The following is a 22,018-nucleotide window of genomic DNA, read 5'->3' as shown; positions in this document are numbered from 1 at the left end:
TACTCTTTTCCTCAAAGGCCTTAGGTTATTACACATAGATATCCTTATGTAAGTTCACATATAAATTTTATGACTAAAGAAAATGCCACATTAAAACATTAAACATTTTACAATAAAACATTAATGATGCTTAAAGAACATGACAATTAAAAAGCGTAAACATGAGATTAATAACGCTGTAAATGCTACGTTTAAAATGTAAAGAACATGATGATTAATAATGCTACATTTAACAAGCGGAAAGAACATGATGATTAATAAACCTACATTTAAAGCGTAAATAATATATTATATATTATGTTTTGCTAAAACTGTTTCGAGCTTGTTGGGAAACGGGGCGAAGTGAAACATTTTCCCAAGGGGAAAGGCCACATGGTGGTCGTTTTTCCAAAGGGGAAATGTTTAGGACAAGGCAACGTGTTGTGGATTTTCCACACGTTTTGACATTTTGGGGAGTTTTCCGCTTCCACGACTCCAGTCCTGCCCACATCACCGATCAGGGTTGCCTGCATCAGAGCTATACTATAGGGATCATGTCAGAGTGGGAAACCCAGTGTCAGCTACAGGATCATCAAATCACACTTTCGGCTTTGGTAAACCAAAACAGCCATGTTTTCAGTCTTTTTGGGCATCTAGTTACTTGTCTTTTCCATCAAAGTGCGATGTTGAAATGTGACTACTTTCTTCCACGACGTGACATCTGGTGATCCAAATATGCCAAGCAATGATGCTACCTATCTGCTCCCATTCAGGACAATGCCCCCATGTCATTCTGTAAACTCTAGTGTGTCAATCCTGCTCGAGATAACCCAAGATGAGTGGGTTTAGAGAGATCCCTTTGTAGATACAGCCAGATATGTTCCCTTTTCTCGATATACCTCCAGATTAGGGAGGGGGACCCAAATGGGTAGGATTACAGTGGCGTCAATGCCAACACAGTTGTAATGACTCCTCCCATTATCTTCTGACATGCCTTGCTCCAATAGCTTGTTGACAAGCAAAAGGTGTTTATGTCCAGTGTTGTCTGTTCTTTAGGCGTGTGATGTATTATATTACCATCCACATAGGGTAATGTGATCCAAATGCTTGAAAACATTTTTCAATTCACACTCTGGAGAGTAAATGTAGTTGTGGTTTCACATGGCTTAATGTAAGCTTAAAAAGAGGTCATTGATTAAAGATTGACCATGAGAAGGTATGAGCTGATCAAATGAAACTACTACACCAGGCACTAAAGTTTTGGTAACTCTTATCATTTCTGAAATGTATGTGATGCAAGTCATTGGGATTTATTTATTTCTTCTTCTTTTCAAGAAACAAAAGCTCTATTAATGACAGATTGGAAGAAAACCGGTAAAAATGTAAAATACACAAAGCCCTGAAAGGCACTGCTGAGTGCATACACACAATGGACTGTACTTTTAGACCTTCTGTAGTTCATGGTGAAAGAAGTTGCCAGAGTCCCATGTCTGCATGAAAGCATCTCTCCTAATCCCTTTAGAGGTTTCCCTATAGTGTCTCCCATTTCCCGTGAACAGTAGAAATGTATATGTTCAAATCCTAGAGTTTTTGCAGTGAAGACATCCTGAAGGTCAATAGCATGATTATCTCTTACAATCCAAATGAACCAAGCCATGATGCTGGCAATTGACTTCCCATTTGTGACAGTGCACCCAAGTCCATAGGTCTTATTTCAGTTCTCTATCATAATAAGTTGGATATTTTGTGAACATGCAAATGTATGATGTCCCCAACTTGTTTATTATCTTGACAATGTGGATGAACAACTTTACACATCTGTTGCACAAATATTCATACCCATGCAACTTATGGCACTTTTTTAAAAACCTAGATTATTATTGGTAAAGCATTTCAGATGTGCATTGCACAAATATTCATACAGATGTTCTCTGCTTTTTTGTGACACATGGCATGATTCAGTCCCACATGTACAAATAGTAGTGATTAACCAAAGGTCTGTCTGCTGTACAGGCATGGGTGATAATAGCTTTGACAAAGCCTCAACGATTACATTATATCATCCCTGGTATGGCAAGAGATGAAGAGCACTGTAAAAACCAAGTTAGGCACTGTTTAAGACGAGGCCAAGTATGGATAGAAGAAAACCATGTCCAATTTCTGGAGGAGGAAATCAGTATAGCGGAAGCTCGACTGCAAATCATGCAGGATACTCTTGAGCATCTCAAATCTAGTTTGAAATCAGTGAAGACAAGCTCCGAAACCAGTTTTGGAGATGCATGATCAGTTAAATCTGCTCTTTTGTACATGAGCTTTGTAGTCAATCCTATATAATAGTTATATCAGATTAATAGTTATCTATAATTTAACTTATATATCTCTATTAATATGATATCATAGATATAATATAACCGAGTATAGTTACACGAGCATCTCTTTTGTACATCATGAGGCAACCATATCAGATTAATGTTGACTATCTCTTTTGTACCATAACTATACACGAGCTCTGTCCAAGAGCATCTCCTTTGTACATGAGTGTTTTGAGTCATTTTGTACTACTGAACCTTGACTACAGTATATGGAACAATTTTGTCACAAGCTATGAAGTTTTTGGAGAACATGAGCTTTGTTTTGCAGCTTTGGTGGAGGACATGCTCACAAATGAATATACTTGATCACATCAGTACAAAGAGAATGCTATGAAAAGGAACACTCTAGGCAATGATCACCTGGACCATGTGAGGAAGAATTGTTGCACGTCAAACTGTAAAGAGTTTTCTGATGACGAAGCATAATCATTAGTCAATATTTCTGTGTGAGAGTTTGGTTTACGATTAATCAGCTTTACAGAAGACAACTCATAAACTTCAATGTTAAGGGTAGGTGTGACATCAAGTAGACCTCAATCCCCAAAACGTGTCAATTATCATTTTTACAACCAAACATAGCATCCTTCAAAAAGTGGAAGTGACATTGGAAACACAACACCAAAATGTCCCTTTTGCATTCACAAAAAAAATCATGATGTATACAAGTGACAAGCGCCCCAAATGCGCATACTTCAATGCCAAGTCACTAGGAACACCTAGAGGATCAACCAATGACAATTAGTGACATTGTGGAATTTGTTTGGTCTTAATCCAAGTTCTTTTAGATAGAGTGAGGGATGCCCTCCAAAGGAAGGTCTAGTTTCAAGGCATAGGAGATCAACTTACCATGGGATACCTTCAATCCCTTATGAGATCCACATTCCTATTTTATGTCTAGAAAGGTGCATGATAAGATAAGCCTCCAATATACCCTCACAAACTCACCATTCTACGTGTCATCATATAGATGTCTTTCATGACACTTGTCCAATCTCATGTGCATCTCTTGCATGCCTATCCAACCTATAGCTGTAAATACACTTCTTTTTTTTAAAATGTGGCTGATTATATTACTCAAAGAAACTGATTACAACGTAGTGCCCATGCTTGACAGAGTAGCTGGAGCTGAAACACAAATACATCATGATTACAAGCCTCTTAGGGCGGTCTGGGGGGGATGGGGGCAAGAAGCCATGGAGGGGGGGTATTTCACCATCTGGGGCTGCCTGCCTGCATCATGAAAAACAGGTCCTAGCCGCCCCAGGTATGCATAAAGTGGCCATGGAGCTCCTGACGAGCCCTAGACTCGCTCTGCACCTGATCCCAACAGCCGCGGAGGGAGTGGATGATGGAGGTCCATAGCTCAGCTAGGGTCGCCTATGCTGAAAGTCTCTCTCCGCCGAAAGTCTCCTGACACTGCGCCTTCCAAATATGCCATCTAGTAAGACTCCCTATGATCTCCCATACCTCAGAGCGGTCTACTGTGTGCTCCAATACCTGGTGGATGGGTAGAGTTTCCAACCCGACCACTATGCACGATCCTGCCTCAATGATGAATATCGTGTCTTGCATCCTGGCCTCATACAGAAGGTGACGGCCTTGGCTGACTGCCTACCAACAGAAGGCTCTCCATGAGATATATCCAAGGTTGGGTGTTGCCCGGCGGAGGATGCGGCATGCTCCTCTCCACATGAGTTGCGCCTCCTCACATGACCAAAGGCAGTGCTTTGGGGTTTCCAGAGGCTGTTGTGCGCAACGCTTACAACCTCCCCTCCTTTTGCATCTGGGCAAGCCAGCTTCTCACCGCCAAGCCTCCATGTACCACCAGCCATAAGAAGTACGATATCCTCCTCGGCCTCCAGCTATCCCATAGGCGCCGCCAAAAGGTCCGTTGGAAGGGCTCCATGATGCTATGCTTCGCCCAGTGCCTGCTACATGACCGTGCCCAATCCATATCCTCCTACAGCAGTACGTGTTTGACAATCCTGGCAGTGTACTCTAGGAACCTGGGTGGCTTCATGGCGACTGCAGTGATTGGCCATAGCCACTCTTTTGGATCCCACTCCAGCTCATCAAGTGGTCTGTCCTCCCAAATCCAAAGGCACCACTCCCTGAGCTCCTTTCAAAAAACATAGGGGTCCAATCGCCATGTCTTCCCTTGAAGGCTCGCCACCCGAATCCTCCTTTAGGAAAGAGCAGCTATCCCTACTGCCCTCTGTCAAAGGGCCAGACGCCCCCCCTCCTGAACGGTGAAGAAAGTCCCTCGCGGGGCGCTGCCCACTCTACCTCCTACCTGTAGGGGGATGCTTGTTGGTGAAAACCTGGCGGCCCATACCTCTCCAGGCTCTATCAGCACTCGTATCGCGGGAGCAAGCCACTCCTGAGGTATTGCTGCATCTATCTCCCTTCGTTTCAACTGCACTCCTCTCTGGCAGCCTGAAACTCGCTGCAGCATCTCCTCATCCGCCATTCTGTCCACCTCCTGATGTTACGGGTCGGGCCAACCTCCCAACCAGCCCAGTGGATGTGGGGGCGCTCACCAATGTGTGCCCCTTTCGAATCTTTGACTTCGGGGTTCCAGATCACCGGTTGACGGTCTATCTCCTCCTGGCAGCCTGGGGAGCTCTGGATTAGAGCATTGCGGAAGCCCTGCCACACGTGGTGTAAGTTGCATAGAAAAGGTGATTTGGGAGGGGGGGCTGATTTGGGCTGAAGTGAAGATCCATCTCAAGGATGGCCTCCACTCACCGCCAAGCCTTGGTCTACAATCCTGCAGACCCTCCTGCAATAGGACCTTCTAGGTTTGCCTTCCCGGTGTGAGGCCACGAACAACTAGCTTGCCCAAGAGGGCCTTGCTTTGAAACTCTGGGTTTATGATCCCAAGCCCTCCCTCTGACCGATGCCGTATGTTGGTCGCCCACGTCGCCTTGGCCCCAGAATCCCTGGAGCCATCTGACTTGGACCAAAGGAAATTTCGCACTAGGCGGCGAAGCTGCACTACGCAAGATGAGGAAAAGCACCAACACGAGGCGATGTACCAGGCCGTTGCTAGGAGGACTTGGTTAACCACCAGGGCTTAGTCGACTAGTAAGAGGTGAGCCCTGCTCCAGTAAGTCAGCTTCCTTTGAATAGAATCGAGGACTGGAAGAAACTGCTGGGCGGGAGTGATGTGGAGTCCCACTTGGAACATTAGGTGTCGAACAGTCTGCCCTCTGCTCACCCATCTAAATCCTAGGTGGACATCCCAATCCGTGCTAGAGTCCGGGTCTGTGAGGAAACCAACCGACTTTCACCAGTTGATTTTCGCTCTCGCTGTAGTACAGAACACCTCAAGAGCCAGCCTCACTCTCTCCAACACCAACTCATCGTCCTCTTTGTAGAGTGTTGTATCATTTGCATACTTTGAGTCTAGCAACTCAGTCTTCTCGCTCACAGGATGTCGGAGACCGTGTAATCCGCTCACATGGGACCTGAGGAAGTGAGACATCGCCTATGCAAAGAGTAGGAACAGGTACGCGGCCAGGGAGCAGCCCTGCCGGACCAATGTCTCCAGCTGAAGCTCCTCCCCTCGCCTACCACCTATGAGAATCCTGTTGGTGGGCGATCTATAAAGTGCGGGGACCCCACAAATCCAAGCCTGGGGGTCTGCCCACTGTGCTGAGCCCACTCAGTCGCCTCAAAGGTGAATACATTGTCTAGGATACTTCTATCCTGGACAAAGCCTGTCTGTGTATCATGGATGATGTCTGGCAGCATGGGGCGTAGTCGCCTACCAATCATCTTTGCCAGTGCCTTATAGGCCACTGACAATAAGGTGATCGGTCTCCATTGGGAAAGCTCCAATCGATCTCCCCCTTTTGGGAGAAGACTGATGAGGCTTGCCAAAAGGCTCCGTGGCATCTATCTTGAAGTGAAGATCTCTCGGAAGGCCATCAGTAGGGGGTCCTTCACCACTTCCCAGTAGGAGGTAAAGAAGACCTTAGAGAGGCCATCCTCTCCTGGGCATTTCTGCCCCTCCTGTGCATGGAAAGCCTCCTCTAGTTCCTTCTTTGTGAAGGGGGCTTGGAGGGGGCGTCCCATCTCCTCTGTGACAAGGGACGAGATGTGATCCCAGACCTGTTGCCTACATCGCTGTCCTCTAGCTGAGGCTGTTTCCTGTTGAAAAAGGCACCTGTAGTAATTAGTGGCAATCTCCATCACCTCATCTAGGCTTGAACGAATTTTTCCATAATGATCTTGAAGGCTGCGTATCTGCACTCTTGAGGTATGAGGCTGGTGCACTTGGAAAAGCTCCCTACACATCGTGGTCCCCTTCCGCGCCCAAAAGCTGCTGAGGTGCTGTGGGAGCTTTCGCTCAACTGCCAAGACCCACGGACTGCTTATTGTTTTAAGCGTTCCAAGTGAGCTCTAATGACTACCTCTCACATAGCCGACGCGCCCTCAATCCTAAGAGTGTCATGAGCTTACGTTGATGCCGATATGAGTTGCTTTCTCCCTTCCACACTCCGGTAGCTCCACGATCCTAGATGCTAGCTTAAGTATGCTTAAGCCTCCTCCTTCTCCAAGCTCCAACCTCCATAGCCGTGCGCGCAAAAGAAGAAAAGGGAAGAGAAGAGAAGAGAAGATGATGAAGAGCTTCACCCCCTTGATCCCTCACCCCCTCTCACTCCCTCCCTCCCTCTCAAGGGCATACACACAAGTAAGGAGAGGAGAAGAAGAGGAAAGAGAAGAGCTCTTGTTGGGCACACACCAAAGAATGAGCTTCCATTCACTTTTTGAACTTTATATATACAAATCCTAAAACCCCATGGGCACCCATCCTTTTTTACATGATCGGCCATTGTGGCAAGGTCCCTTTTTCTAATTCCCTCTTATTGCTTTGTGCCCTAGGCCTATATTCGGCTATTCTTTTACAGTGGCACAGGAGGGAGCTTGGCGCTCTTTTACAAAAGTTCTTTGGAGTTTTTGAGGCGCCTTTTATTTAAAACTACGCTTTTGGCCCCGGCTTAGCTTTGGACCTGCGTGTCCTTGCTCCTTTTCCATCTTTTTTTTGCTTTTTCATTCGTCTTTCCTTCTTTTCGGCTTGGGGTTAACATTACCCCCCTCCGAGATGGGTGCTAGTCCCGTGGCACTCTTGTCGACTGTTGGTGGTTAAAGAGGCAATCGGCAGAGCAGTGATGTGGGGGCAAGGCAGCATGTAGACTCGGGTGCTCGTAGAAGCGTGGGAGGAAGGTTGGGTGGAGAAGTAACGGATATTGACGGGGGCCTCCGAAGTCAATGGGTGGGTGCGGTGGTGGTGCTTGGAAGAACAGGGGGTGGTGCGCCCTGTAAGGAGGGGGATGTTTATCTTAGTGTGCAATGCGAGTGGCTGAGGGTGATAGGTCTAATCATAGGCAAGTGGTCTCCCTAGATATGTCCTGCCCTTGTTGGGCCCTAAGCATACAGTGGGGGGGGGGGGCAAAAAAGGGCTAGGGGGTTAGGAGCGGAGCCGGCCGACCGAAGCCGCCGAGCATGCCTAACTTGAGGATCCCTAGGTGCGGTGATTGTGCTTTATGTGGTGCTTAGTGGTTGTGAAAGTGAGTTGTTCGGCTTATTCCATGCCTAGGGATACACATGTATTTCATGTGTAGGGAGAGTTTTTTTTTTTTTTTTTGGCAATACTAGGAGAATGACGGCTAGTATCTAATCTTCCTTGTCTGATGGAGACGGAGAAGGGGGTCAGATGGATTTGCTCAAAAATTGGTGGCTTTGCATGTACGCTTTGAGGTTCATGCAGACGTGGAGAGAGGTGGTAGAAAGAAAGGGGTAGTTGCACCTAGTAAATTGGCTATCATTCATGTCTTCTAGGAGAGCTAGGCAAAAGGAGGGAAGTAGGCTAGCTCTCATCATTAGGCGTGCCATAGCATAGCTATCAATAGCATTGGGGTCAAAAAAGAGGGGGGGGCAAACCACTCTCTTGTGGTGTCGGATCTTGCTTGAGTAATAGCTTAAGAAGCCTAGGGTAATTACATGTAGTTATAAAGGCGGGATTTGGACAGGAGGAGAAGTCTGCGGGAAAGTGTGTCATGGAATCACTTAGGCTTCCTAAATCAAAAAGGAGGGTATGCTCGAAGGAGGTAGCGTTGGAGTTGTAGATGATGGGGAAGTCATGCCGCCCATGGAGAGTGACAATAAAATCGATGCCTACCCTACGAGGATATGCCATGAATGTGGGGTCGTTTCTCTCGTAGGGTAGGGTGTTGCAAAACGCCATCCAGGCGAGCATGTTAATATCGCATACTCGCCTTCTCCAGAGAGGTTGGCAGTTGTAGCCCCTTAGAGTGTGTGGTACCTCGAACACCTTGTCTTGCCAAAACTCTGCTTCCTCCGTGTCCCACAGAGTGGGGGTCTTTGCCCTGTCTTCCAATCATTTTTGGCCCAATTAGCTGCCAACCGTGATCACCTCCTCTATTACCTTAATTGGCAGGACCCTTCTCAGGCTATTAGGCATGAGGAAACTGAAAGTAAAAGGGTCATTTTCATTTTCCTGTTGTTTCCAAATTACCAGCTCCGCGTGGAATTGCGTTGGGAGGTCATCGGGGTATGGTGGGAGGGATGTGGATGGCCGCACGACTGGTTTGGCTTGCAACTGCCTTCTGGTTTCTTCCACTAATTTTTTACGTCGCTCCTTGAGCGTGGTTTGTCTATCCGGGGGCGGGTTGAGTAGTTGTTCCTAATCGTGCGGTGAGGGGGTTTGTGGGATTATTTCTTCGCTGGTTCTTCTTATGACATATTCAATGTCAGTGTCCTCCCCCTGCCAGTTGTCTAGCTGTGCTCCTTCCTCAAATCCGAGTGCATCCGCCTCCTGGGAGGTTAGGCCGGCCAATAGCAGGTACTTTCGTTGTTCTTCTAAGCCCAGCCTAACCTTTGTAGGTTGGGGTGGCATCTGTAGCCCCGCATGCAGGGCTCTGCGTGCGATGCTCAGTTTCTTTTGCACCACCTCCAACGACTCCTTTCCCTCTGGCCGGGTTGTGTCCAGTAATGTGTTGAGGAAGGCCTGTTGTTGGGCAGTGAAGCTATCTAGGAGACGTTTGCTTTGCTTTCTGCCAAGATTTTTTCTTTTTCCACCAAATCGAGGTACCGTGCCAATGCCTTCATTTGTTTCTCGTTCTGCTTGGCCCATTTCTCAGCCCTTCTGTTCATTCCTTCCATGCTCTCCCCATGCTTTTGTGCTAGGGTTACGAGCTTCTACTCTTGGGCTCTGAGTTCTTTGCTCGTACTCTCGTGCTCTTTCCTTCTGAGGTGTAGTTGATCGGTCATGGACTCGATTTCTTTTCGCTGTTGCTTCTTCTCCTGTCTTCTCTCCTCTTCTTTGGCGTTTAGTTCTTCCATCATCTGCTCAATGTTGGCGGTTTTCGCCTCTAGTTCCCCATGTTGCATCAGGAGGAGCTTGTATTCTCGCTGCATCTGCACAAGTTCTTGATTTTCGTCCTCAAGCTGCTGTTTGTAGCTTTCTTTCATGTCTTCTTTTGCTTTCAATTCTTGCTTGGGGTCAAGTATTTGACGTTGTTGCATGGCTATGATGCGGGTTTTGTCCAGTTGGAAGGCGGCTACTGACTCTTTCTCTACTTCCAACTCAGCCACCGCCATTCTCTTTTCCTTCTTAGCCCTCTCCAATTGGGAGAGCAGCTTGGCGACGTATTCGTTGTAATTGGCTGGTGGCGTCATTGTTACGTGGGTGGGGGTAGTTGAGGCCTCCACACGCGGACACTTCTGGTCCTGCCTCGATTCTGCATCCGCGGTTGGCCTTTTTTGCCCTGTGGCCGTGGTTTCTGTGCTCTTCGCTTGGGCCATTTATTTACTGATGAAGTATTGCATCCATGCCACAAAGTTTGAAACCTCCATGCTGGTGGGGATGCTAGGGGTGAGCATAGTGGGTTCAGTGGAGGGTGCCATGAGGGTGGGGATAGGATGGAGGGGTGCTTTGCCTTTGCCTTCCGGGACTACGGGTGACACGACTTTTGGTGCCTGCTCTCTAGAGCTAGGCCCTTCTCCCCGTAGCTGGCTCCAGGCTCCTGGATCATCTACCCTGCATTGTTGCTCGATGAACCGGCGTGTGGCCTCGGCTAAGTCCTCCTCTTCCTTTCTTCTTAATTCCTCTTCTTTCTCTGCAGCTCTTCTTTGCCTTTCTTTTTCGGCCTTTCTGTATTCTTCCTCTAGTTTCTCATTTTCTTCCTACTCCTCTCATTTTCTCTTTTCAGCCTCCTGCTTCGACGCCTTTTTAGCTCGCTTGACTTGCTCTGTTGCTTCTTCTTCTTCCTGCTTTCTCTTCTTCTCCCTGCTTTCTCTTTTTCTCCCTCTTCTCGGCCTTCCTGAGGGATTATCTTTTTGCTTTTTCCAAATGTTCATTTTCCTTCCTGCGGCCTTCATCAGGTTTCTTTTTCTTCTGCATTGTCTTCTTCTTGGTTTCCTTGACCTGCTTTTTGCATGATTGCTCTTCTTGCCCTTGTCCTTCCTTATCGGTCTGTCCTTTCCCTGGACCTCTCCTGGTACTGCTGGGGGGGTGACCTATCGGGTGTTTCCCCTTTCCCCTCTTCTGCATCCTGCGTCTCTTTCATGGCCTCCTGAATGATTGCTATTAAGATGCTTCCATAGGAGATGAACGAGGCCTTTTTTCTTTCTGCGGCCTTAGACGCCGGGGACTCTCCTCCTGCAACCATGCTTCCTAAAGCTAGTGCCTTAGCCACCTAGTCGATAGTTTTGCACACATAGCCGTTTCAATCGACTTTACGCAGGGTATGAGCCGCCACATTCTCCAATACTGGCACACTAATTCGATGCATCAATGCGTTGTAGCACTGGCTGGAAAAGAGCACGTGTATCAGTTTTGCCTACAATTTGGTTTCTATATCAGGGATATCTTGAATGCTGATACTGTCGTTTGTCAGCATGTCCTCCTTTCTCATCCCTAGCATGGCGTACACATCTCTCTTCTGCTTCTTTTCTATTTTCAGTTCTAGTCCCAGCGGCCTACATGCTTAGCGTTTTGGTTGACTTCCGCGAATTTTGATTGATCTCTTGATTCTGATTTTAATTGATCTTTTGATGTACCTTACTTCCCTTTCCCTCTCAGCTTGAGAAGAATCCTTACTAGGATTGAAGGTGTGGGGGGTTGAGGACTTTGGAATGGGTCTTAGGAGTCATCGGTGTAGGAACCAAGTGTAAAAGTTGGGATTGTACTCTAGCTGAGCTGTGCGATCGAGATCAACCGGGTGAGTGCCCACGTGCGTTATGTAAGTGAGAACATCTGTTAGGAAGTCACCGGAGGCATTGCGGCTAGCAATGTCTAGCTCCTCCTCAGTCAGTAGGCGATCAAGGTAAGGATGTCCCTTGATGTGCTTCTCTAAGGGGCGATTGCGAAGAGTGGTCAACACTCTGTACGAGGTTGGCGCGATATAAGTGGGGTCGTACTCCGCTCTTTTGATTGCACGGCGCTGCTCCGCATTGGTCATAACTCGGCAGCTCTCTACTTCCCATTGCAACCTAAAAGTGTACCAATGCCGTAAAAATGGGGAATATGTCCCAGCAAGTTGGGATAATTCTGCGATTTCTTGGTTGGTGATGGCAGAAGTGGTTCTCTAATCGTATGATGTCATGAGACGTTGTTTGAGTGCTTGCTCTTTGAAGACCTCGCTGTCAAGTAATACAACCGCGGAGTTTGCTGCCTTTGCAAAGGCAAGTTCAAATGTCTCCCAAGAACAAGGCATCGCGCGAATTTCGGTTGCGAAAGGTTCGGGCAACAAGCCTAAGTCCAAGCGGTCATAGCTCAGAGCCAGGTCTCTGAAGGTGGCATCGAGCCGTCTAATGCAATCAACCACGTCATCCCCTGTATCTACGGCTAGACCTGAGGTCAGTGTCAAAAATGACTTTCGCTCATAGGAGGGCTTAAGATCTGCCGGTGGTTGAGGTTTGATGGCCCAAGAGCCTTTGTCAGCGCGGATAGTTGTGGTTGCGGGTGTACCAGAGGTTGCGGATGGGCGTCCTGGCTTCGAGCTGGTGGAGCGGCAGCTACTTCTGATGGATTACTGCAGCGTGGATCATTGCCATCGGATAGACTCTAGTGCGTGATGGGTTATGCGATGGTGCTTGTCGTTCGGGTCGGTAGACTTGTTGGAGTCTCTCGGGCATATGTGTAGATGGGCTTGTTGGACGTGGTCCTTGGGAGCACTGCGGCTCGTTGTGTTGAGGTTTGATGGGACTGGGGGTGATCAATCTCAGGGGTAGCATACGAATGGTGGTCTTGGCCAGGTGGGCTTTAGGGATATACAACCAGGTGTTTCCCTCATAGTAGCCTTACGCGAGCAAGAGAGCTTTGGGGACCCACCTGCGCCGAATCATGCCCTAATTTTTGTAACTGCACCTTGGTGTCCTAGTGTTAGCGCCATGGGTCTTATGCGGTCATACGTGGTGACTCCTAGGCGGTAGTTGTGGTTGTTTAGGCTTCCATTGGAAACTAGGCTGTTGAGCCTTAGCTTTTGTCACCACAAGTAGTGGTTCTTGAGTAGTGGTGGGGGGCGGCCGGGCACTACCCTTCTCCTTAGATTTGGATGCTAATAGTTTTACCGGTGGTCGTGTGGATTGTTCCATTGCGCTACCCTTGCTGAAAGGTGCATCAATGCGGATGTTGCCTATGGTGAGGTGAATGCATTGTGACTCATAATCGACGTGGCAATAAGTGTGCTTCTTGAAGGTTCACCCTAGCAACGTCTCCGTGCCTGCACCCTTGGTGCTTGGCAGCACGTAGAAGATCATTGGTACAATTTCTGTCTCAATAGAAACGGCGGCCCTGCACTTGCCAAGGAGTGCATAGGAGCGGTCCCCATATGGGTTCAACTTGGTGTTAGTGGATTGTAGTGGTGGTTTGCCAAGTTGGGTCCAATGATCATGAGATAGGACATTGAAGTCCGCTCCCTCATCAATTAAGGCATTGAGGATGCACGTCTGCTTAGTAGTGACCGTGATGTGCAGGTACGTAAGTTTCACGACCTCCTCCTCCGCGTTGTCGATTTCGGTGATGGTGGCTACACGGACATTGACTGGTGGTTCCAACATTGGTGGTTCATGCAAAGGATGCGCAGGGGGATAGTATTTCTTAACACGGTTGCCATTGCAGAAGCCAATTCCATCGCTGGCTAAAGTTTCAAGCTCAACGTTGCCTGTTCAGCTGATTGCACGGACCGTGAAAGGTCCAAGACTCCGAAACTTCATTTTTTGCTTGTGTCCCTTGACTGAGTATAGGAGCACTAGGTCGCCTTGTTCAAAGTCGCGTTGCTTGACATGTTTGTCAAACGAGATCTTGCGGCGTGCCTTCTCGCATATGAGTTCGTGAGTGGGTAGGAGACGGGTCTCCGAGAGGTGTTTGAGTTCTACTAGTCGTTGCATCCATGCTTCATTTCCTTCCCATCGCTCCTGAAGCGCAATTCGTAGGCTAGGCACGAAGAATTCTACGAGGAGAATTGCTTCGGTTTCGTAGGTGAGCCTAAAGGGGGTCTGTCCGACGGCTGTTTTGTAAGTTGTGCAGTAAGGCCACAAGGCCGCCATTAGCTTGTTATCCCAGTCACTGCGTGAGGCCGAGACTACCTTGGTTAGGACGTTGACAAGAATCTTATTTGTGGATTCTGCTTGGCCGTTTGCTTGAGGGTAGTATGGTGAGGATTTTTTATGGATAATCAGGAAGGTGGATAGGAGATGAGTTATCACTTCATTGATGAGTGTGTCCCCTGGTCACTAACTAGTTCGATGGGGCATCCAAATCGTGAGATCACATGCTCCCATAAGAACTTAGCAGTCGTTCGAGCATCGTTCTTTCGGATCGCTCTCGCTTCTGCCCACTTTGTTAGGTAGTCTGTGGCCACAATGATGTATTTGGCCTAAGAATACTATGCAACAGGGCTGATGGGTCCTATGAAATCGATTCTCCATTTTTCGAAGGGTTGTCATGCAATGACTAGGGTTAACTCCATCTGATCCTTGTGAATCAGAACCTTTGTCCGCTGACATTCGTCACAATGCTTAACAAATCGTGCGGCATCATGGAACAACGTCGGCCACCATAGTTGAGATTGCAACACCTTGCGGGCTGTTGTGTCTCCGCAAAAGTGTCCTCTTGCAATCCCACTGTGTGCCTCTGAGAGTATGTCGTGCATCTCATGCTCACACACGCATCTGCGCATCAATCCATCTTGCCCTAAGCGATACAGCTGGCCTGCTATCAACTGGTAGGGTTGGATTTTGAGAATAAGTCGCCTTACTCTTGCCTTTTCCATTGGTTATTTTGGTAGTCCGTGCTCCAGCAGTTGGACTATGTCATTTACCCGATACGGTGTTAAATCGGCTTTGAATAAATCCCTCCCGTCAGAGAGGTTAAAGAGGTAGACGTCTGGCAATTCATCTGTGATGCCTTCTCCAGCGGGTTTCCTTGTGAAGATGCGTGACATATAATCAGCCATATAGTGTTGTTTCCCTTTCCGTACAACCACCGAGAAGTCAAACTCCAAGAGCAAAAGGAGCCACCGAGCGATGCGTCCCGTAGCGCACGGTTTGTTCACTAGGTATAGCAAGGCTTGGTGGTCTACAAAGAAGGTAAAGGGTGTAGCCAATAGATAATGCCAGAACTTCTTCACAGCAAACACCATGGCCAAGCCCTCTCTTTCGGTGGTTGAGTAATTCATTTCCGTCTTCGTTAGTTGTCGGCTTGTAAAGCTTACTGGATAGTCTAGGTTGTGCTTGCCAGGTTGGCACAACACTGCCCCCACCATGATTTTAGAAGCATCGATATGCACGTGGAAGGTTATGGTCCGGGGCTCGTAGAATTGGTGTTGTGGTTAGAGCCTTTTTTAGGTCTTCATATGCGCGGTGGCAAGCTTCAGTCCATTCGAAGACAATCAGCAGTTTGTACAAAGGTCTTGCTATCAATGCATAATTCAACACAAACCGTCGATAGTATCTCGTATGGCCTAAGCAGCATTGAACTCCCTTGTAGTTGGTTGGTGGTGGAAGGTCGACAATAGCCCTGACCTTTGAGAAGTCAGTGGCAATGCCGTTCTTTGACACCACATGGCCCAAGGATGCATCCATGTTTCACCCAAAACTGGCATTTCAAGGGGTTCAGGGAGAGACGATATAGGCGACACCGATCAAAGACTACTTGGAGTTTGTTCAAGTGTTCCATCCAGTTCGAGTGAACGCAGAGGTCGTCAACAAAGACTTCTAACTCCTTGCGAAGCATGTCTTTAAATATGGTGCACATGAGATGTTGGAAGGTGGCAGGGGCATTGGTCAACCCGAAGGGCATGACTATGTGCGCAAAGACGCCCCACTCGGTGGCGAAGGCAGTCTTATGCCTGTCGGCAGGATGCACTTGCACATGGTTGTATCCTGAGAAACCGTCGAGGAAACTGTAGGCCTCTTTGCCTGCCACTCTTTCAAGCATGTGCTCGGTGTATGGTAATGGATAGTTATCCCTCTCAGTAGCAGCGTTTACCTTTTTATAATTCACGCACACTCTAATTTTTCCGTTTTTCTTCATCACAATGACTATGGGTGATACCCAGTCCGTGTGCTCAATTTTGTAAATGAATCCTGCTTTCATCATCTTATCAATTTCTTTCTTGACAGCGTGAGCGTACTTAGGATTCATTGGGTACGGTCGCTGCTTTACTGGTACTGTGTCTAGTGTCATGGGTATGTTATGAGTCACCACACTCGGATCTATCCCTTTAAGCTCTTTCAAGGACCATGCGAACACGTCCACATACTCTCGCAAGAGGGCGACCAAACTCGCCTCCTTGTCCTCGGCCAAGTCATCGGCAACGAAGACTGGTCAGGGTGTCCCCCCTTCCCGGGCTAAGTTCACCTCTTTGACTGTGGCTGGTCCTTCGATTGGTTCGCTCATTTGTCCCTGCTGTTTGGCACCCATCAAGATCACTACCCTGTCGCCTTTCTTGAATTTCGTAAGTCGTTTCGGAAGGTTCCGTGGTTTTTTTTGCTCATCTATTTGGGTGTCCCTGGGTTGTTTCGCCTTTTTTTGCTTCAATCGTTTGTTCCTCAGATGGACAGATAAGTCCCTGACGGTGCGTCGGGTCTTGGGCGGCCTAGGTATCTCTGGGTCGCTATCCGAGCTCACTTCTGACTCAGAGTCGAACTTGCCATCTTCGCTAGAGGAGGGGGCCTCCCCAGGTGGTCGCAGTTCAGATGGTGATTCTGCTCTAGGCACTTGTGTCATCCCTGGTTGAGCTAGGCATGCTTGCTCAAGGTCTATGGCTGCTATGTGTTCTAACTAGACACAGTCACAATTCACGTGCATGAGACCTCGCTTTGTCTGGTAGGCACTTCTTTTTTGCTGCTTGGAATCTGCCGGTATTTGTTCTATTACATGTCCCTCTGTGTCATACTCTATCGAATCCACCTCCCCTTCACTCTCATCCTCGAAGGGTTGGCAGTCTTCGTACTCGTCGTCAGAGTCCTCTGCACTAACCAGTTCGACGTCCCATAGGGCTTGGTATTTCTCTTGTCGTTGCTCCGGGACCAAGGCTCAGTTGTATATAAGGTTCAAGTCATGCACTCTGGTCCATTGCCACTCGGATTCGCCTAAGAGGTCCTAGAGAGGCATGATATTTGCTGCTGAGTTGTTAGCCAGCTTATCTGTTAAGTATTCTAGGGCCTCTTGGAGTTTTCTTGTTGCTTGGCACTTGGAGGATGATGGGCTTAGGTCTCCCAAGATGGGTTCCTTCCATCATGCACACTGGTATAGTGGGCGTGCCGTCGGTCGCGCCCATGATCATGATGGTTTGCTTGTGCGCTTCTTCGTCCGAGAACAGCAGGTCGATTGTAGCAAGGACATGCATCCAATCCTGCTCATCTTCTGGACATGGGATACACTTGGTCAATGGCCTATAAGAGTTCTTGATCTGACTGTCACCCTTGAGTATCGAGGAGATGTCATCCAAGTTGACTGGTGAGGTTTTCCAAGTGTCCATCTCCACCCTTACAGCTTCCGTCCTATTGCCTAAGAAGATCAAGCGGTTACCCTAATCTTCAATAACTCTGGCATTGTCCATCCAGGGCCCGCCTAACAGAACATCATAGTCCATCCCCTTCATGACTATAAAGTCAACCGAGAACTGGACATCTGCGATTTTTACTAGCCAGTTTTTAAGTACCCCGAATGGCCTTACTCTCATGTTGTTTGCTAGTGTGACGTTAAACCGAGTGGTCTCAACAGGTGGGTTTCCCCAGGTTTGCAATACCGCATGACTCAACACACTAACCCCGGCTCCTGTGTCTATGATCCCCTTCCTTGTTGTGTCTCCTAAGGCTAGGACTGGTAATACTGCATGCATCTCGGTGCCTTCCTAGAAAGCGTTAATGTGCAAGGATTTTGGCACAGAGTGTAGCGTTAGACTCGGTATTTGTGTTTCTGCTTCTTGATCCTGTAGATCCGACGCCTACTCCCGTGACTCCTCAACCCACTGCTTGAGGTTTCGCCATAGGGTGGGGTGCTGCTTAAGCAGTTCTCCTAGGCTTAATGTCACTGGGGTGGTCACTAGTGTGGTGAGGAGTCCATCGGTTGCTCATCCTTCTCCTGTGCCAAACTACCCTGGCCAATGGCCGTGACTAATTTATGGCCCTTTAGTATCAAGGCTTGTCCTCAGGGGTGCTGTCTGGGGTGCAGTTGCCCTTCCTGGTTTTGGTTGAGGGGGTAAGTTTGCCGTGGTCATGTTGATGAGATCCTCGCTCCCATCTTCTAGGATGGGCTCAGCACCTCTCAAATGCGCTTGTGTCTCTTTTACCCAATCCCTCACTTTCTCTATGGCCTTGAGTTGGCTCTTCGAACGCGAGATGGCCTCGAGTTGGCTCTTCGGATGAGAGTACTCCCCTACCTTGGCACTCCCCTTTTTGGCCGTCTTGGGGGCTGAAGTTTCCGTCTTTGTGTCCTGGACCTTCTTTTCAACAAGTAGAGTTGTAGCACTCTTGGCTTTCAGTGCGATCTTAGCTTCCGGCCTCCTCTTCCCTTGCTTGCAGCTCCTTTTTCCCGTCGAGGATGCATCGAGGTTACTAGACCCTGGTAGAGATATACCGGCCTGCCTTGTTTGGGCACGGGTCATGACCCGCAACGGGATGGGTGTAGCCTTCCCATCAAGGCTCTCGACGCCGAACGGCCCCAATGGGACAGATGGTACTTCGATTGGATTTGTAGGAGGTTTCCTCTTTGGGAAATCGACGAAGAGGTGGGTGATTCCACACTCTACGCACCTTAGGTCAGCCTTATCTCTATTCTGTTGCTCCCTTTCTGGGCAACGTGATGAGACATGGCTTGGGTGTCCAGAGGTCCAAGAGATGATTGGATCCTGCATCTGCCCCCCTAGGCCTCTACCTTGTCTCCTTCCTAATGCCATCACTAGTACTGGTCGATAATCCATGAGAACGGTGTTACCCTCTTCGTCGTGAGAGACATAAGGGTATAAATAAGTCTCTTCCTCATTTGGCTCTTCCACGTAGTGGATTGGAGCGTCACTCGGTGGCTTGGTCACATAGGGATCGGGCGGCCTCGGTATACCTGTGGGATTTATGTCCATTCGGGGGACATCTGGCTTCATGTCATTAGGTCAGGAAGGGCCAATGGGGCTCCCCTTCAAAAAAGTGGTTGCGGTCTATTAGCTAGGTAAGGCTAGCCATATGGTTGGGAGTACAGAAGTCTCTTGGGCAATCTGCAATGCATAGCATCATGACCGAACCTGCCACAGTTAGCACAAGGTCTCGACCGAGGGTCTTGATACTCGGCTGGCAAATGATTTCGGCCACAGTACACACATTGGATGTGTGGCTGCGTTGGTCGTCTTCACAGATCTTGCAGCTTAACTATCTCCATCTTGACATCAGCCAGGTCGTGGCTCATCTCGGTGGCCTTCCCCTTATCTTGGGATGATGGTGCGGGTCGCTCACCAGAGGTTGGTGCTCTTTCCAAACCTCGCGAGCTGGTTTCTTATGAGTTGGAGTTCCTGGAACTCCTCTCTTTTAGTTGTTCATCAACTATGATAGCTTCCTCAAAAACCCTAGCTAGCGCGTCTCGCTGCAGGCTCGAGTTGGCTGCGAAAGCCTTATACAGTTCCTCGTTTCAAATTCTGCTGATGAACACAGTCGAAACTGCTCTTTCAGTCGGTCGTTCGCCTGTAGGGATCCTCTTAAAGAGGCTCCTTACGTGGGTTACGTAATCGCGAATGTCCTCCTTCTCTTTCTGCTTGACATTCATCAATCGCACCAGTAGATTATCGGAGTATCCAAACTCGGCAAATCTCTTAATGAAGAGATCCTTGAGGCTGTTGAAGTTTGCCCACTCAGCAGCGTCTAAACTTGTATACCAGGTCCTGCCCTTGTCCCCTAAGCAGAGTCTGAACGTTTGAGAACGCTGAGTCAGGTCGTTGAGGCCGTTGGCTTCGCAGACTTGCTCAAACTGCTCTACAAAGCTGTATGGGTCATCATGGGGTTGGTACTTGTCGAGCTACTTTGTGACTATCGGGATTATAGACTGGCTCTTAGAGCCTTGGGTTGCTTCTAACCCTGCAATAAGCAGCGAGGTTAACGCTGTAGTACTTTTCTCTGCTGCGGTGTTGTCTAATAAGCGCTTCATAAGAAGTTCGCCCAGCGTTAAGTCTCCTTCTAGGGCTCTCTCGTGATCCGTTCGGTTTCGGCCAGCTAAGTTCAGCACTCGTTGTACCTCACGCAATTCCATGCTTTGCCTTTGGCTCTTGACTTACTAGTCTCTATTGTACGCAGCTATGCCTTGCAATGCCTTATGGGCTAGCTTCCTCTCTTCTTCTAAGTCTGCGATGATAGCATCTGTTGTCCGACCGCGGTGCTCATATTGGGCGTGCACATCGTAGCTGTTGACTAGTTGCTGAATAGCCTATGGGAAGACGCCTAAGTCGAGTTCCTCATTAGACCTAAGGTCCGCGCTTTCGTCCGTCATGGCTGAGTTCTCGCGCTTTGCCAAGCTATTAATCGGATTGAGTGGGTTTGTCAAATCCCCTTCGCTTGCGCCACTTGCTTGGTTCCACTCTATGTATTGATGGTTTGTCTCCGTCCGTGGGCTCTCCTATTTGTGGGTTCCTTGAGTGGCTTATGTGAGTGAGTTCCTTGGCTTATTAAATGCAGTTCTCAAGTTATCTCCACTCCGTGCGGGTGTTCTTTCTGATGTACGTGTATTCAATCAGGCTTTCAGTTTTTCTCAAGTGCCTTTCAAGTGTGGAAATTCAAGGTGAGTACAACAACCAATCCCTAAGCGTCTCATGTATCCTTGGGCGCTATGTTGCCTTGTCGTTTCTTGTGGGCTTAATCAGGGTTTTATGGCTCGGCGGGTTAACTCTAGGTCTTTGGGTTTCTAGGTATCACAACAGCCCACTCGAACTGTGAAGCGGCCATGTCTTACGATTTTGTCTACTTGGTGTGCCAGAATCAGATTTCAAGCATCAGGAAGGCTTACGACAAGTTGCGTCTCTAGGCTCAATTGGGTCAGGTCAAATCTCTGAGAGTGAGTTCGGGTACTCACTCGGCCCAACTGGTCCGAGTTACAGGGGCCAAGTGGGTGACTCAGACAGGCGAATCTTGTCTATCTGAGTGCAAAAGGTTTTTTGTAGGCCGAGGGCCGAGTGGACTAACTTAGACGGCCGAGCCAGGTGTTGGGCCGAGGGTCAAGTACCATATCCTGGGCCAAGTGGACCTGGGTCCGAGTGCTAGTTTGGTCGGACGGGCCGAGTCGAGTAATTCGGACGGGCCGAGTCGAGTAATTCAGATGAGTTGAGTCCGAGGGCCGAGTAGGGTTTTTGGGTCGAGGTCCGAATGAGCGGGTCCGAGTGTCGAGTCTGGGACTCGGCCTCATAAGGGCCATTCGGACAGGCCGAACGCGGCGCGACTAATGCTGCACAATGACAATTTCGATCGAATCTCTCTAGTTAGGCAATCATTCCCTATATAAACTTTCAGATCCTGGCTAAGGCACCAAGGAAAGTGATTGGCATACTTGGGGTGAGCGGTGGGCTCTCCGATGGCATGATCGAATCGAATCTTCGCGGGGGCTCTCTTTCACTCTCTCTCTCTCTCTCTCTCTCTCTCTCTCTCTCTCTCATTGCAATGGTTACAAATGAGCTCTCCCTTGGCCTCATGACCCTTAAACCCCTTTCCGGGCAGGGCTTAGACACTCTTAATCATTCACTTGCCGACATTAAGCATCCCAAGCTAGCTTTTTGCCATTTTTTACATGTTTTATGCCCTGTTTTGCCATGTTTGCAACAGTAAACCCTACCCTTTCCCGGTTCGATTTCCTAATGCTATCCTACACTAAATGCAACGAGAATCGAAAGCAACAAATTGACATGATTTCTTTCTATTTTTCAATCATTAAACAAATAAACTAACCCAAAATACTTACTTGTTTCGAAGATCAAAACACCCAATCTTCCTACCTACCTCAAGCTCCGTTTCGGGGGAGAATCTCTTACTTCGATGCTTGATATGGGGCGCGCAAGCGTTGAAGCTTGAATCCGTGGTCCCGGCAACGGAACCAAAATGTGGGAGCTTTCGCTCAACCGCCAAAATCCACAGACCGCTTATTGTTTCAAGCGTTCCAAGCG

The 22,018-nt window shown here is 48.4% G+C and overlaps 1 protein-coding gene across 4 annotated transcripts in view; it reads left to right on the top strand.

Moving 5' to 3' along the window:
* The window catches only part of LOC148036058 (protein VASCULAR ASSOCIATED DEATH 1, chloroplastic-like), a 266,535-nt gene that overhangs the window by 197,280 nt on the left and 47,237 nt on the right, over positions 1–22,018 (top strand). For 2 of the 4 annotated variants that reach the window (XM_087678063.1, XM_087678066.1), the window contains exon 18: positions 1,993–2,655. The exons of 1 other annotated variant lie outside the window; for it this stretch is intronic. In XM_087678063.1, the coding sequence (XP_087534189.1) occupies positions 1,993–2,262 (270 nt within the window). In that variant the 3' untranslated portion in view covers positions 2,263–2,655. Of the gene's footprint in view, positions 1–1,992; positions 2,657–22,018 lie in introns of those variants that run through there. One more of the 4 variants, XM_087678064.1, reaches the window with a different exon arrangement.

This window comes from Lygodium microphyllum, chromosome 5, assembly GCF_053477565.2.
Source record: "Lygodium microphyllum isolate KBCC chromosome 5, Lygodium_microphyllum_v1.1.10, whole genome shotgun sequence".
Taxonomy (NCBI): Eukaryota; Viridiplantae; Streptophyta; class Polypodiopsida; order Schizaeales; family Lygodiaceae; genus Lygodium; species Lygodium microphyllum.
This window is presented reverse-complemented; position numbering and strand designations above follow the sequence as displayed.